Genomic DNA, 13,298 nt, shown 5'->3' with positions numbered 1-13,298 from the left:
TCACCTGTAGGTTTTTTTTTAATGTTGTAATATTAGAACAATGTTATGATGCCCTTGATAATTATTTTTGTCATTTTTTGGTCTTTGTTTTCTATGCTAGTCTCATTTAAAATTAACTATTTTGTCAGATCAACAAGTCTTCCCAATGTTTTCTCCCTAATCCTCAATCTGTTTCCTCTACTATCACTTGGGGCTCTCCTTGCTTTCTGCTGCCTTCTAGGAAACCACCTCTTTACTTCCCTTAGGCTCTTTCTGTTCCAAAGTCATGGCTTTTAATTCCAAGAACCTAGAAGGCCCCTGGACTCAATAAACCTTATCCGCATTTAGGCCTCTGTTCACGATTGCACTGCCGGTCACTAATAAGGATTTCCTGGGGTTCCCTAGAAAAGAGAAGGTAGCGAATTTCAGGTGAGCACAACTCGCCAAGGCACACATGTAGGAGAGAGACAGATTACAATGAGAATGGCACGAATCTGAACGACTAATGCCAGGCTATACAGTAACATGGAAATGCTGACCGTAGACTGTCCAGGAATGGAAAAAAAGCAGTGTGACTACAAAGGAGAAAAACAAAAGTTCACGGCCATAAGAGATTAGAAGGAAACACACAGAATGTTGACAATGACTGGGTTTGGATGGTAGACTGTAGGCAACTTTTCTTACTGTTCTATGTTCCAAATTTTCTTTGGTGAGCATGAACTGTTTGTAAAAGAGCTAATGAAGAAAAGATTAGAGTCCAGAGAGAACAGGCTCATCAAAAATGCTGACAGCAGGCTGGGCGCGGTGGCTCACACCTGTAATCCCAACACTTTGGAAGGCCGAGGTGGGCAGATCACCTGAGGTTGGGAGTTCAAGACCAGCCTGACCAACACGGAGAAACCTCGTCTCTATTAAAAATACAAAATTAGCCAGGCGTTGTGGCTCATGCCTGTAATCCCAGTGCTTTGGGAGGCTAAGACGGGAGGATCACTTGAATCCAGTTCAAGACCACCCTGGGCAACACAGTGAGACCCGTCTCTAAAAAATAAATAAATAAATAAATAACCAAATTTTTCCCACAGGAAATGACAACAGTTCCGTAAGAAGCAAGCTCCAAGCCTGTGGATAAAACAACAACAACAAAAAAAAAACAAAAACAAAAAGAAGAAAGCCACACTAACCTCATTTCTTTTTTGGTAGGGTTTCCAGGTCAAGAAATTGAGAGAATACATAGATGGTGCTCTATTTCAAGTTCATTAAGGCATGTAATCCAGTTCCTCACGACAGTAACATGAACTGTGGGCCTTATGGTAATAGAATAAGACTCATGATACTGGAAGACACTGCCCACCCTTCACCAACCACCGGATGAAGAAACAGAAGCCGCACGTACACAATGGAGAGCAAGAAGCTGAGGAGTAGAGCCAGGAGCTGAAAGGTAGAGTTTTGATGAAAATGTATTCAACAGATTGAAAGCAGAGGTTTGAAATCAACAAGATGTAATTTAATAGGAATACATTTAAAAGCAATTTTTTAAAAAAAGTGCCTCAGGCCGGGCGCGGTGGCTCATGCTTGTAATCCCAGCACTTTGGGAGGCCGAGGTGGGCGGATCACGAGGTCAGGAGATCGAGACCACGGTGAAACCCCATCTCTACTAAAAATACAAAAAATTAGCCGGGCGTGGTGGCGGGCGCCTGTAGTCCCAGCTATTCGGAGAGGCTGAGGCAGGAGAATGGCGTGAACCCGGGAGGCGGAGCTTGCAGTGAGCCAAGATCGTGCCACTGCACTCCAACCTGGGTGACAGAGCGAGACTCCATCTCAAAAAAAAAAAAAAAAAAAAGTTCCTCAAGTACATGATGAGAAAGGCTGTTCTGACGGGCACAATTCCCGGGGAGAAGACCAGAGTGCCTTGGCTGCATACAGGATGAGTGCAACACTGAAGTGGCTGAGACAGAGACAACGCTGAGGAACAGTCCTGCCGTTCTCTCGGGAATCCAACCATAACCGGAATCCATATCTCGCCTCAGGAAGAACATTCAGCAACAGCAAAGTGTTTAGAGAAGGGAGACCAGAAAGTCGCGACACATGAAGCCACGCTGAGCGAATGGGAGGCAAGCCTGTGCTTCCACCACCCGAAGGGCTACTGTATGAAAGAACCTCACAGTCACACAGTAACTGACAGACAGAAATTACTAGAAGGCAATGCTCAACACAAGTAAGTATCCAAAAATAAAGTTGCCTGCCTCATAAATAGTTCTCACACCATCACTTAAGAAACATTCAGGCAGCCGCCAAAAGACCATTAGGAAGTTTGCCAAAAGGCCTGCAGGGCTGGGCAGAAGGTTAACCTAGATGACCTCTGAGGTCTCTTCCAACCATGAAAGTTTGAATCTTGGGCATAAAGAGACTGAAGCTTTTTGACACTGAATCATTCAAATGTAGCAAGTCACTCTTGATGCAGAATAGTCTAGTGTGTCACATCCCAAACTGTTGGAATGCTGGCAGAGCAGTTAGGAGCACAGGTTTCAGTCAGATCAGCCTTTGAACCTCAGCCTTGCTACTCACACAGCTGTGGGACTATGAGCAAGTTTCCCAACCTCTCAGCATCTTAATTTTCTCCTCAGTGAAATGGAAATAATCAACACCTTCGCCTCACAGGGCTGTTGAAAGGATAAGTTAATTACACAGCAGAGCGACTGGCACATAGTAAGCACTTAACAAATGTTATCTTTTATTATTGTTGTTGGTATTAATAACAAATAACTTGAACTTGACGCCTAGTGTGGATGCAGGAGTCAACATGCTTATTCCAATTTCCTCACTCGCCCAAGAAGCTAGGTCACTTAAATGACAGCTGGGAAGATGGAGAATACCAGATGATGATAATAAGTAACATTAACTGGGCACCCGCCATGTGCCAAGCGCCACTCTATGGACTGTAACATTTTGTTAGAGTCTCCCAGCAGCCCTATAAGAATTTCTGTCATTGGCCGGGCGCGGTGGCTCACGCCTGTATTCCCAGCACTTTGGGAGGCCAAGGTGGGTGAATCACAAGGTCAGGAGTTCGAGACCAGCCTGGCCAACGTGGTGAAACCCCGTCTCTACTAAAAATATAAAAATTGGCTGGCCGTGGTGGCAGGTGCCTGTAATCCCAGCTACTCAGGAAGCTGAGGCAGGAGAATCATTTGAACCCAGCAGGCGGAGGTTGTAGTGAGCCGAGACTGCACCACTGCACTCCAGCCTAGGCAACAGAGTGAGACTCCGGCTCTCAAAAAAAAAAAAAAAAAAAAAAATTCCTGTCATCTGCCTTTCCAGATAAGGAAACTGAAATTTTTAGAGGCTAAATAACTTGCCCGAGGCCACAGAGCTAGAAAGTAACAAGTTAAGATTTGAATCCAGGTAACTGGGCTTCAGAGCTCATGCTCATAACCATGAAACCAATGGTTCTCAATCCTGTCTGCACATTAAAAGTACCTGAAAAGATGGCCGGGCGCAATGGCTCACACCTGTAACGCCAGCACTTTGGGAGGCTGAGGCGGGTGGATCACGAGGTCAGGAGATCAAGACCAGCCTGGCCAACATGGTGAAAACCCATCTCTTATTAAATACAAAAAACTAGTTGGGCATGGTGGTGTGTGCATGTAATCCCAGCTACTTGGGAGGCTGAGGCAGGAGAATCACTTGAATCCGGGAGGCGGAGGTTGCAATCAGCCGAGATCGTGCCACTGCACTCTAGCCTGGGTGACAGAGCAAGACTCCTTCTCAAAAAAATAAATAAATAAATAAATTACCTGAGAAGATATAAAAAGAGTAACTATCAGCCAGGCACAGTGGCTCACACCTGTAATCCCAGCAGTTTGGGAGGCTGAGGCGGGTGGATCACAAGGTCAGGAGTTCAAGCCCAGCCTGGCCAAGATGGTGAAACTCCATCTCTACTAAAACTACAAAAATTAGCTGGGCACGGTGGCAGGTGCCTGTAATCCTAGCTACTCAGGAGGCTGAAGCAGGAGAATCGCTTGAACCTGGGCGGCAGAGGTTGCAGTGAGCCGAGATCACGCCATTGCACTCCAGCCTGGGCGACAGAGAGGAAAAAAAAAAAAAGGCCGGGCAGTGGCTCACACCAGTAATTCCAACACTTTGGGAGGCCGAGGCGGGTGGATCACGAGGTCAGGAGGTCAGGAGATTGAAACCCTGTCTCTACTAAAAAATACAAAAAATTAGCTGGGTGTGGTGGCACGCGCCTGTAGTCCCAGCTACTCGGGAGGCTGGGGCAGGAGAATCACTTGAACCCAGGAGGCAGAGGTTGCAGTGAGCCAAGATTGCGCCACTGCACTCCAGCCTGGGCAACAACAACAACAAAACCAGTAACTATCCCTGGAACCTATCCAACTCCAACTGATATAAAGTGGTCTGAGATGGGCAGCAGGGTTCCCAGGGCTCAGGAACACTATCCTAGGCCATGCCGCCTCCTGGACAAAGAATTGATTGAAATAAGCAAGCTTCCCCAGCTGACATCCCACGGCCGACCTTACTGCCTTTTTTAGGAATATCTTTAGAACCGTGAGACTGGAGTTGTATTTAAAAAAAAAAATTTTTTTAAATTAAAAGTTAACCCCAAAAGTGATCCTATTAAGGTAAGTATCCTATTTCCATTTTACAGACAAGGAGACTGAAACTAACAAGGCTCAAGAACTTGTCCTCAGTCACAAAGGAACTGAGACTAGATTCTACGAGGTTTTCGCACCCTAAAGAGCTCCAACAGAGGTGAGAAAACACTTGAAGTGGGTGAGCAGAGATGCTCCATGGGGAAAGTGACACCTGACCAGAGATAAAGCCTGGGACAAGGAAGGGCAAATGCGCAGAATGAAAGGCATGAGCCGTATCAGAGGCAAGCCGCCTCAAGGAATGCTCTCAGGACCAGAAGTCGACAGGTGTGATAAAGCTATGACGCGCTCGCGGTAGAGTTGTGAGAGAGACTCACAGGGATGCTTGCGCCCGGCTGTGCAGGCACATGAAGGTCAAGCCACACCTGGCCTTCACAGGACTTCTCCTCAAACAGAAACCCCGCCCACGAGGGAAGCGAGGTCGTGTTTCTGACTTGAACTGGTCATGCAGGATAGAGTGAAGCAGCTTCCAGAGTTCAGCTCTGCATCCACACTGCTGTGCCCATTAGAACTGACTGAGGAGGGACGCAATATCAGTCGATAGCACCACATCCTACATTACACAGCAACAGAGCGAAGGAGTTAAGGGCAAGGCTTTAGGGTCAAAGAAACTGGGTGTGAATCCTGACTCCACCTTTACTAGCTACATGACCCTGGGCAATTTATTAAACTTCTTTGAGCCTGCTTCCTCCTTTATAAAATACGGACAAAAATATATTCCTCATAGAGTTGTTGTGAGCAACAAAAAAGAAAGAAATACGTAATGTGCTTAACAGAGTGGTAAAAAAGCAAGTTCACAACAAATAGCAGCTATTCTTTCATTCATTCAATATATTTACAGAGCTTTTGCTTTTATCAACCAAACAAGGCTAGAGAAGCTCATACAATACAGCACAGGCCTTTAACATGCATTCAGAAGGCTGCCTACTAAACCCTTTACGAACACCCAAATTTGCAAATACCACAGAGGGAAGCCTTCTGCATTCATGGATTTATATTAGAGTAGAATAATAAATAAGAACATAGACTCACTAAAAAACTAGTAATTTTTCCTTTTATTTATAAATTGCTTTAGAAAACTGTGGCAGATTACTATATATGATAATTCGGGGTGAGTTCTAGGGAGCAAAGTACCCCAACAAAATACAAAGATCAAATCAAATCACAAGTCCAACTGTAAGCACAGGCTTAAAACTCAGGGCAGGATTAGTTTAGCTTTCTCTGACAACAGGATATTACTGAGTGGTTTATATATGTCAGATATTCAGATTATCAATAGATTCAGAATTTTTTTTTTTGACAGTCTCCCTCTGTTGCCCAGGCTGGAGTGCAGTGGCGCAATCTCGGATCACTGCAACCTCCACCTCCCGGGTTCAAGCAATTCTCGCACCTCAGCCTCCCGAGTAGCTAAGATTACAGGCGCCCGCCACCACTCCCAGCTAATTTTTGTATTTTTAGTAGAGACGGGGTTTCACCATGTTGGCCAGGTTGGTCTCAAACTCCTGACCTCAAGTGATCCACCTGCCTTGGCCTCCCAATGTGCTGGGATTACAGGCATGAGCCACCACACCTGGCCAACAGATTCAGATTATCAACAAAAGTGTTAATGGCTTTTCCCCACGAATCTCAAAATTGCTCTAACTCCCCGAAAAGAAGGTCTCACTGTGATACACTTTCATTACACTTAAAGGCAAAGAAAAGTTAACACCTCTATGATAAAAGCAGAAAATGAGTAAGGGTCCTTAGAAGCACAGGTTCGAATCTCAGCTCTGCCACTAACTGGTTTTTCTGGGCCTCCTCAGAAAAGACAATCTCTTATTCCCCAGCTCTAACATCTGAGCCAGCTGACAGCATCTGAACTTTAAACAGGTGACCTCAGAAACGGAGCCTTCACAGGTCCCTTCTCACAGGAGTGTTTGGATAAGGAGTGGACACGCAAGGCAAGAAGCATGAGGCGATGTCAGGGAAAAGTCACTCTGGGGAAATGTGGACAAATTTCCCGCAAAACACCCTGTACCTTTCTTCATCATGTCTCGGTCCAAGGCTACATTTCTTTGGGCGAGATTTACTTCCGATCGAAAATGGAAGCGCTTGGCTCGCTGCTCTTTCTTTTCAATTGCTTCCTAGAAAGTACAGAAAAAGTGAAAGTAGTAAAATGTGGAGAAGGCAAGTTAAACGACAAATGCATCATGATGTGTCAGTGACAAACCTGAAATAAAAAAGAAGAAATAAGCAACACTACACCTTGAATAAGTTTTGCAGAGACCTGGATATTCACACTCAATGACTGGGGGGATACGTTAATATTGCTGTAATTTGCAACCATCTCCAACCTAACACAGCCTATCACTGTGCCTGGGACGTAGTAGGAATTCAGTGAGTATCTGCTGACTGAATGAATAGTCCTTTACAGTTTATGAAGTTATATGACGCTTCATTTGTTATTATCAACTATGCCACCAAATTACAACTAAACAATTTCAACATCCCAATTTTCCAGGTGCAGAAATGGAGGCACAAAAAAGCAAAAAGGTTTGCTGGAGATACTTCAGCTAGTAAGCAAGCAGATCTGATTCCAGTGCTATTTCTAGAAGCCCACCTACAACCATTTCACATTGTCTGTGGGCAATGGTAATCACACCTATCATGCTCTTCCACATTATATCTGCCTGAGCAGTCCACTCCCTAAAGCTAGTCTGTTTAAAAATAACACCGAAGCAAAGAAACTCTCCCTCCTCTTCCAGCCTCGTGTCCATGGAATCACCAGTTTTCATCTTTAAGTGATAAGAACCACTGACGCTTCACTGAAAAAATAATCAGCTTTGTTAAGTTTCTTCTAAGAGCTAAAATAAACCCAGGTCCAACTGCGGGTTTCTGATGGCTCTTAGGAGCCCTTCACTAATTGGTTTTGTTTGTTTGTTTCTTGTTTTTGAGACGGAGTCTCACTCTGTCGCCAGGCTGCCGCAATCTCAGCTCACTGCAACCTCTGCCTCCCAGGTTCAAGAGATTCTCCTGCTTAGCCTCCTGAGTAGCTGGGATTACAAGCACGCACCACCATGCCCAGCTAATTTTTGTATTTTTAGTAGAGATGGGGTTTCACCATGTTGGCCAGGATGGTCTCCATCTCTTGACCTTGTGATCCGCCTGCCTTGGCCTCCCAAAGTGCTGGGATTACAGATGTGAGCCACCGTGCCCAGGCCCCTTCACTAATCATATATTGACTTTGCCACACTAATTGAAGGTCTGACTATAGAGAGCTTGTGGGGATTGGTAAAGTTGCAACACTTCTCTTATTTCTCAATAGTCACGCTCATTTTCTTCACTGATGTCTTCTGAGTACAAACAACAATTTACCTTCCTTTAGAAACAAAGTACTAACTCTGAGACTATCACCGTTTTCCCATATACCTGTTTCATATAATGGCAAACAGTGTAAGATTATGAATAGTTTACTTTTTCAATTACAGTAAGAAAAGATTTTCACTTTATTCTCTTTTCTTGTCTAAAAGATGACCAATTCTCTTTTTTTTTCTGGGCCTTTAAGTGATTGGAAACACACAGAGACACAGATAAACCATAAAAAGGTTAGCTGGGCATGATGGCATCCACCTGTAGTCCCAGCTACTCGGGAGGCTGAGGCAGAAGGATCAATTGAATCCAGGAGGCAGAGGTTGCAGTGAGCCGAGATTGCACCCCTGAACTCCAGCCTGGGTGACAGAGTGAGATTCTGTCTCAAAAAAAAAAAAAAAAAAACCACTATAAAAAGGCAGGCATGAAATATATTTTTATTTTTGCTTTTATGTATTCAATATAGCAATATATACTATTATTCAGAAATGTAATACAAAATTCTGTTCCAAACTTAACTGCACACATTAAAATCAGAAAAAATGTCTAAAACGGAACATCACTGATTAAAGCAACTTACAGGTATTGACTATATATAAGGAAAATAATAGGCTTGACTCTATGAGGTGTTACAATGAAGGTGGTAATCTGGTAATAGCAATCTATTAGATACAAGGCAATAGTCTTAGGTAGTGAGAATAATTCACTTGACTTGGGCTTCAGACTTTAGACAGCCAGGCAATCTGGAAGTCCTCTTTTTCTGGGTCTGCAGCTAATGAGGAATAAAGACTATTAAGGGCCTATTATGCCGGCACGGTGACTCACACCTGGAATCCCAGCACTTTGGGAGGCTGACGCAGGTGGATCACCTGAAGTCAGGAATTCAAGACTAGCCTGACCAATACGATGAAACACCGTCTCTACTAAAATTACAAAAATTAGCCGGGCATGGTGGCATGAGCCTGTAGTCCTAGCTACTCAGGAGGCTGAGGCAGGAGAATCACTGAAACCCAGGAGGTGGAGGTTGCAGTGACCCGAGATCGCACCACTGCACTCTAGCCTGGGCAACAGAGCAAGACTCCATCTAAAAATGGGGGGCCTACTATCTGCCAGGCGCTTTTCATGTTTTGTTTCATTTCAAGTGGAAACAGTACACATTTTTTTAGAAATGGACATACCATTTAAAAAAGCATTTCCAGTCCTGGACATTTTCTTGGAAATGGTTCAACACAGGTATTTAGGTAGAATGATTTTATCTTTTCATGGCTGTAAGAACACACAAATGCTGCCTGGACCGTTTCAGGATGCATGAAGACATCGCTGTATAACACAAACATTTTTTTTGTTGCCCACGCTGGAGTGCAGTGGCACGATTTCAGTTCACTGCAGCCTCAACCTCTCAGGCTCAAGCGATCCTCCCACCTCAGCCTCCTGAGTAGCTGGGACTACAGACCTGTGCTACCACACCCGGCTAATTTTTGTATCTTTTGTAGAGACGGGTCTCACTATGTTGCCCAGGCTGGTCTCGAACTCCTCCCTGGTCCCAAGTGATCCCCCCACCTCAGCCTCCCAAGGTTTTGAGATTACAGGCATGAGCCAAAATGCCTAGCCTAATTTTTTTTTATTTTTTGTAGAGACAGGGTCTCACTATGTTGCCCAGGCTGGTCTCGAACTCCTGGGCTTAAACGATCCACTTGCTTGGCCTCTCAAAGTGCTAGGATTACAGGCATGAGCCAGTGTGCCTGGCCAATAACACACATTTTTTTAGAAAAAAAATTTAAATCCAGCAACAAAAGAAAAGAGGAAATATTTACTGTTAAGTCCTAGGGATCAAGTTCATTAAGTTCACTTGCTTATCAAGCTGAATAAATAAATCATAGCCTGTCTTACCTTGGAGGTGACATCAATTCCAGTGATGAAGCTGCCAGCCTTGTTTTCATATCTTCTGCTCGTGTCCTAACACAAAGGGGAAGGAGAGACATTCAGACAGCAATTGAGGAAAAACCTATGATAAAAGTCGGCCTGATAGCTGCTGGTTCTTTTTTCCTTTTTTTTTTTTTTGCGACAGTGTCTTGCTCTGTTGCCCAGGCTGGAGTGCAGTAGAATGATCACAGCTCACCGCAGCCTCGACTCCCCAGGCTCAAGCCATCCTCCCACCTCAGCTGGGCCCTCAGGCATATGCCACCATGCCCAGCTAATTTTTTTTTTTATTTTGTAGAGACAGAGTCTCCCTATGTTGCCCAGGCTGGTCACCAACTCCTGGGCTAAAGCAGTCCTCCTGCCTCAGTCTCCCAAAGTGTTAGGATCACATGCGTGAGCCACCACAACCAGTCTGGTTCTTTTTGCTTTTCTGTTTGTTTTTTGAGATGGAGTCTCACTATCACCTAGGCGGGAGTGCAGTGGCACAAACTCGGCTCACTGCAACCTCTACCTCCTGGGTTCAAGCGATTCTCCTGTCTCAGCCTCCTGAGTAGCTGGGATTACAGGCATGTGCCACCACGGCCAGCTAATTTTTGTATTTTTAGTAGAGACGAGGTTTCACCATGTTGGCATGCTGGTCTCAAACTCCTGACCTCAGGTGATCCGTCTGCCTCAGCCTCCCAAAGTGCTGGGATTACAGGCATGAGCCACCGCACCTGGCCAGTCTGGTTCTTTTTGAATAGTCGTTCTTTTCAAAACCCTTCCCCACCCCTGACAACCTTTTATTTAGAAGCCCCATCCCAGTGATTCCATGGTATCAATCAACCACTCCAATAAGAAGATCAGAGCCTGTCCAAAAACTGAAGTGATTCCATCAACTGCAAGTATCCATGTAAAGAAAATCTAAAGGCTTTTGTGGAAAACGTCAAAAGATGAGGCACAGTCACTTAGCTCCCCAACCCAGTCTGAACAAATTCCTCATGCCCAGCCACCAGGTGGAGCACAACCATCCACCTCAACGCAGAAGGTCCAGCCTCACCTAGAACTCCTGAGGCAAATACAGCACAGTGCAATGCAAAGGGGATGGGATTTGGAAACCAAGCGAGGACTGAAGCCTCAGCTCTGATGGTCACTAATTACAGGACACTGTAGAGTTTCCTTGACCTCTCTGGGTCTCACTTTCCTACGTGGTATCTACCTGCTTTCCTGACCTCTTTTACTGCCCTTCCATTAGTGCTACCGAACTCTCCAACAATCCTGGACCCATCCCAGAGCCTCTGTGCTTGTTACTGGCCCTGCTGGGGGAACTCCTTTTCAATCTTCACAAGGTTGGCTCCTTTTTGTCATTTAGAGTTTATATGGAACATCAACTCCAGGAGGGAGGTTGAGCTTGATCAAGCACCTAGGGCTGTGCCTTGGTACATAGTGGGGGATGCAATAAATACATGTTGGCCAGGCACGGTGGCTCATGCCTGTAATATCAGCACTTTGGGAGGCAGAGGCGGGTGGATCACTTGAGGTCAGGAGTTTGAGATCAGCCTGGCCAACATGGAGAAACCCCATCTCTACTAAAAATACCAAATTCGCCGGGCATGGTGACACATCCTTGTAATCTCAACTACTTGGGAGGCTGAGGCAGAAGAACCGCTTGAACCCAAGAGGCGGAGGTTGCGGTGAGCCGAGATCGCGCCATTGCACTCGGCTACTCAGGAGGCTGAGGCAGGAGAATCGCTTGAACCCGGGAGGCGGAGGCTGCGGTGAGCCGAGATCATGCCATTGCGTTCCAGCCTGGGCAACGAGAGCGAAACTTCGTCTCAAAACAAAACAAAACAAAACAAAAACCATGTTGAACTGAATGACTAAAGGGATGATAACATCTACTTCACAACTGCAGTGATGTTTATTTATTTTGGTTTTGTTTTTGAGATGGGGAGAGGGGAAAGGGGGGAACTCAAAGGGGTCTTGCTATATTGCTGAGGCTGGTCTGGAACTTAGATTCCTCAACAGCTGGCACTAAAGGCGTGCACCGCCAGTATATTTAAGTGACACAAGGTAGTGAATGGTAAATGCTACTGTATTAGCAGTTGTTAATCATAATCATAACGTTTGCCATCTCTAGCGATCATACCTTAACCTTTCTCCGTAACTTCAGTCTAAATATGTTGACATGTGGTCAAAAGTAGTTCATGTTAGGTGAGAAATTAAGAGGAGTCATCCAGGCCTGAAACCAGCTCTAAGAACTGGATATACAGCCACCAAGTCACAGGCAAAACACCTCTCACCATCCCCAGCGCGGTAAAGGAGGGACCAAGGATGTCTACTGGTGGTCTGCTAGTTTGCTTTCATTAAGAGTTAGATACTGGGGCCACGGTGTAGGTGCCATTGGAGCTGCGGGGGGGGCAAGATGACCCTGAAGTCACGACAGAAACGGTGAGTTTCTGCTGCTGACAAATGCAGCCCTCTCAAGACAAAGAGCGAGTGCCATGTTTCCCAGATACAAATTCCTCCGGGGTAAGACCCACAAGGAGACCTGCTTGCTGGCGCCACCCAACAGCTCCTTCTGGGCTGCCCCTGGTTCTGTTCCCGCCCAGGGCTCCCCCTTTCTCTCATCCTTCCAGCCCCTCCTCACTCACCCCCTTGCACAGCACGGCTCAGAGGGGGCAGCGGAGGGGGGTCCTCAACTCTCTCCCAGCTCTCCGCCACCCCCTCCAGCCCACTTAACACCCATTTCCGGCGCCCCGGCGTCCTTTCTCTCGCTCCGACTCCCTCCTCCAGCCCGGCGTCCCCGTCCCCAAGAGGCTGGCTCCCTCCTCTCCCGCTCCCCTGACTTCCCCGGCTGGGGCTCCGGCCACCGCCCCTTCCGGCCCCCTCCGGCGCTAGACACTAGCCCCGCGACCTCTTCCATGCCCCCCGACCCCCGCCCGTACCGGGATCAGTTCCTTGAGCGAGCGCCGCACGGGCACGATTTCCAGCTCGCCCTCCTCCACCTCCATGGGCTCCGGCTCGCCACGATCAACACCGGACTCCACCTCAGGGGACGGGAGCCCCAGGGCCGACCCCGCCGGGGCCTCCGCCTTCACCGACACCCGCAGGCCCCGTACGGCCGCCATCGCTGCCTGCCGGCCGCACCACTGAGAGCCCGCCCCTCACGGCCGCCGGCTAGAGCGCCGCTGCCACTGGCCACAGAGGAGCTGCCGCAGCTACCTAGAGCGTCGCCGGCTTCGGCCAGAAGGCCGCCCTCGGCGCCGCCGCCCCCTAGTGGCGGGAGGAAACCGGACGGGCTGCGCGGGCGAGACCTGGGGAGGAGAAGGCGGGACTGAGCTGAGACGGGGGCGGGGCCTGCGGGAGCGACGGAGCTTGGAGGAGACCGGAGTAGTCAAGGGTTAC

The 13,298-nt window shown here is 47.1% G+C and overlaps 1 protein-coding gene across 3 annotated transcripts in view; it reads right to left on the bottom strand.

Moving 5' to 3' along the window:
- NCBP3 (nuclear cap binding subunit 3) overlaps nucleotides 1–13,047 on the bottom strand; it is a 44,390-nt gene extending 31,343 nt beyond the window's left edge. For all 3 annotated transcript variants that reach the window (XR_004027007.1, XM_030799991.1, XM_030799990.1), the window contains exons 1-3: nucleotides 12,839–13,047; nucleotides 9,882–9,947; nucleotides 6,661–6,766 (exon numbers count right to left, since the gene is read on the bottom strand). Coding sequence is in view for 2 of the 3 variants with exons in the window: in XM_030799991.1 (XP_030655851.1) it covers nucleotides 6,661–6,766; nucleotides 9,882–9,947; nucleotides 12,839–13,021 (355 nt within the window). In the remaining variant the exon portion in view is untranslated. The remainder of the gene's footprint in view (nucleotides 1–6,660; nucleotides 6,767–9,881; nucleotides 9,948–12,838) is intronic.
- Between the last annotated feature and the right edge of the window lie 251 nt (nucleotides 13,048–13,298).

This window comes from Nomascus leucogenys, chromosome 19 (assembly GCF_006542625.1).
Source record: "Nomascus leucogenys isolate Asia chromosome 19, Asia_NLE_v1, whole genome shotgun sequence".
NCBI classification, from domain to species: Eukaryota; Metazoa; Chordata; class Mammalia; order Primates; family Hylobatidae; genus Nomascus; species Nomascus leucogenys.
This window is presented reverse-complemented; position numbering and strand designations above follow the sequence as displayed.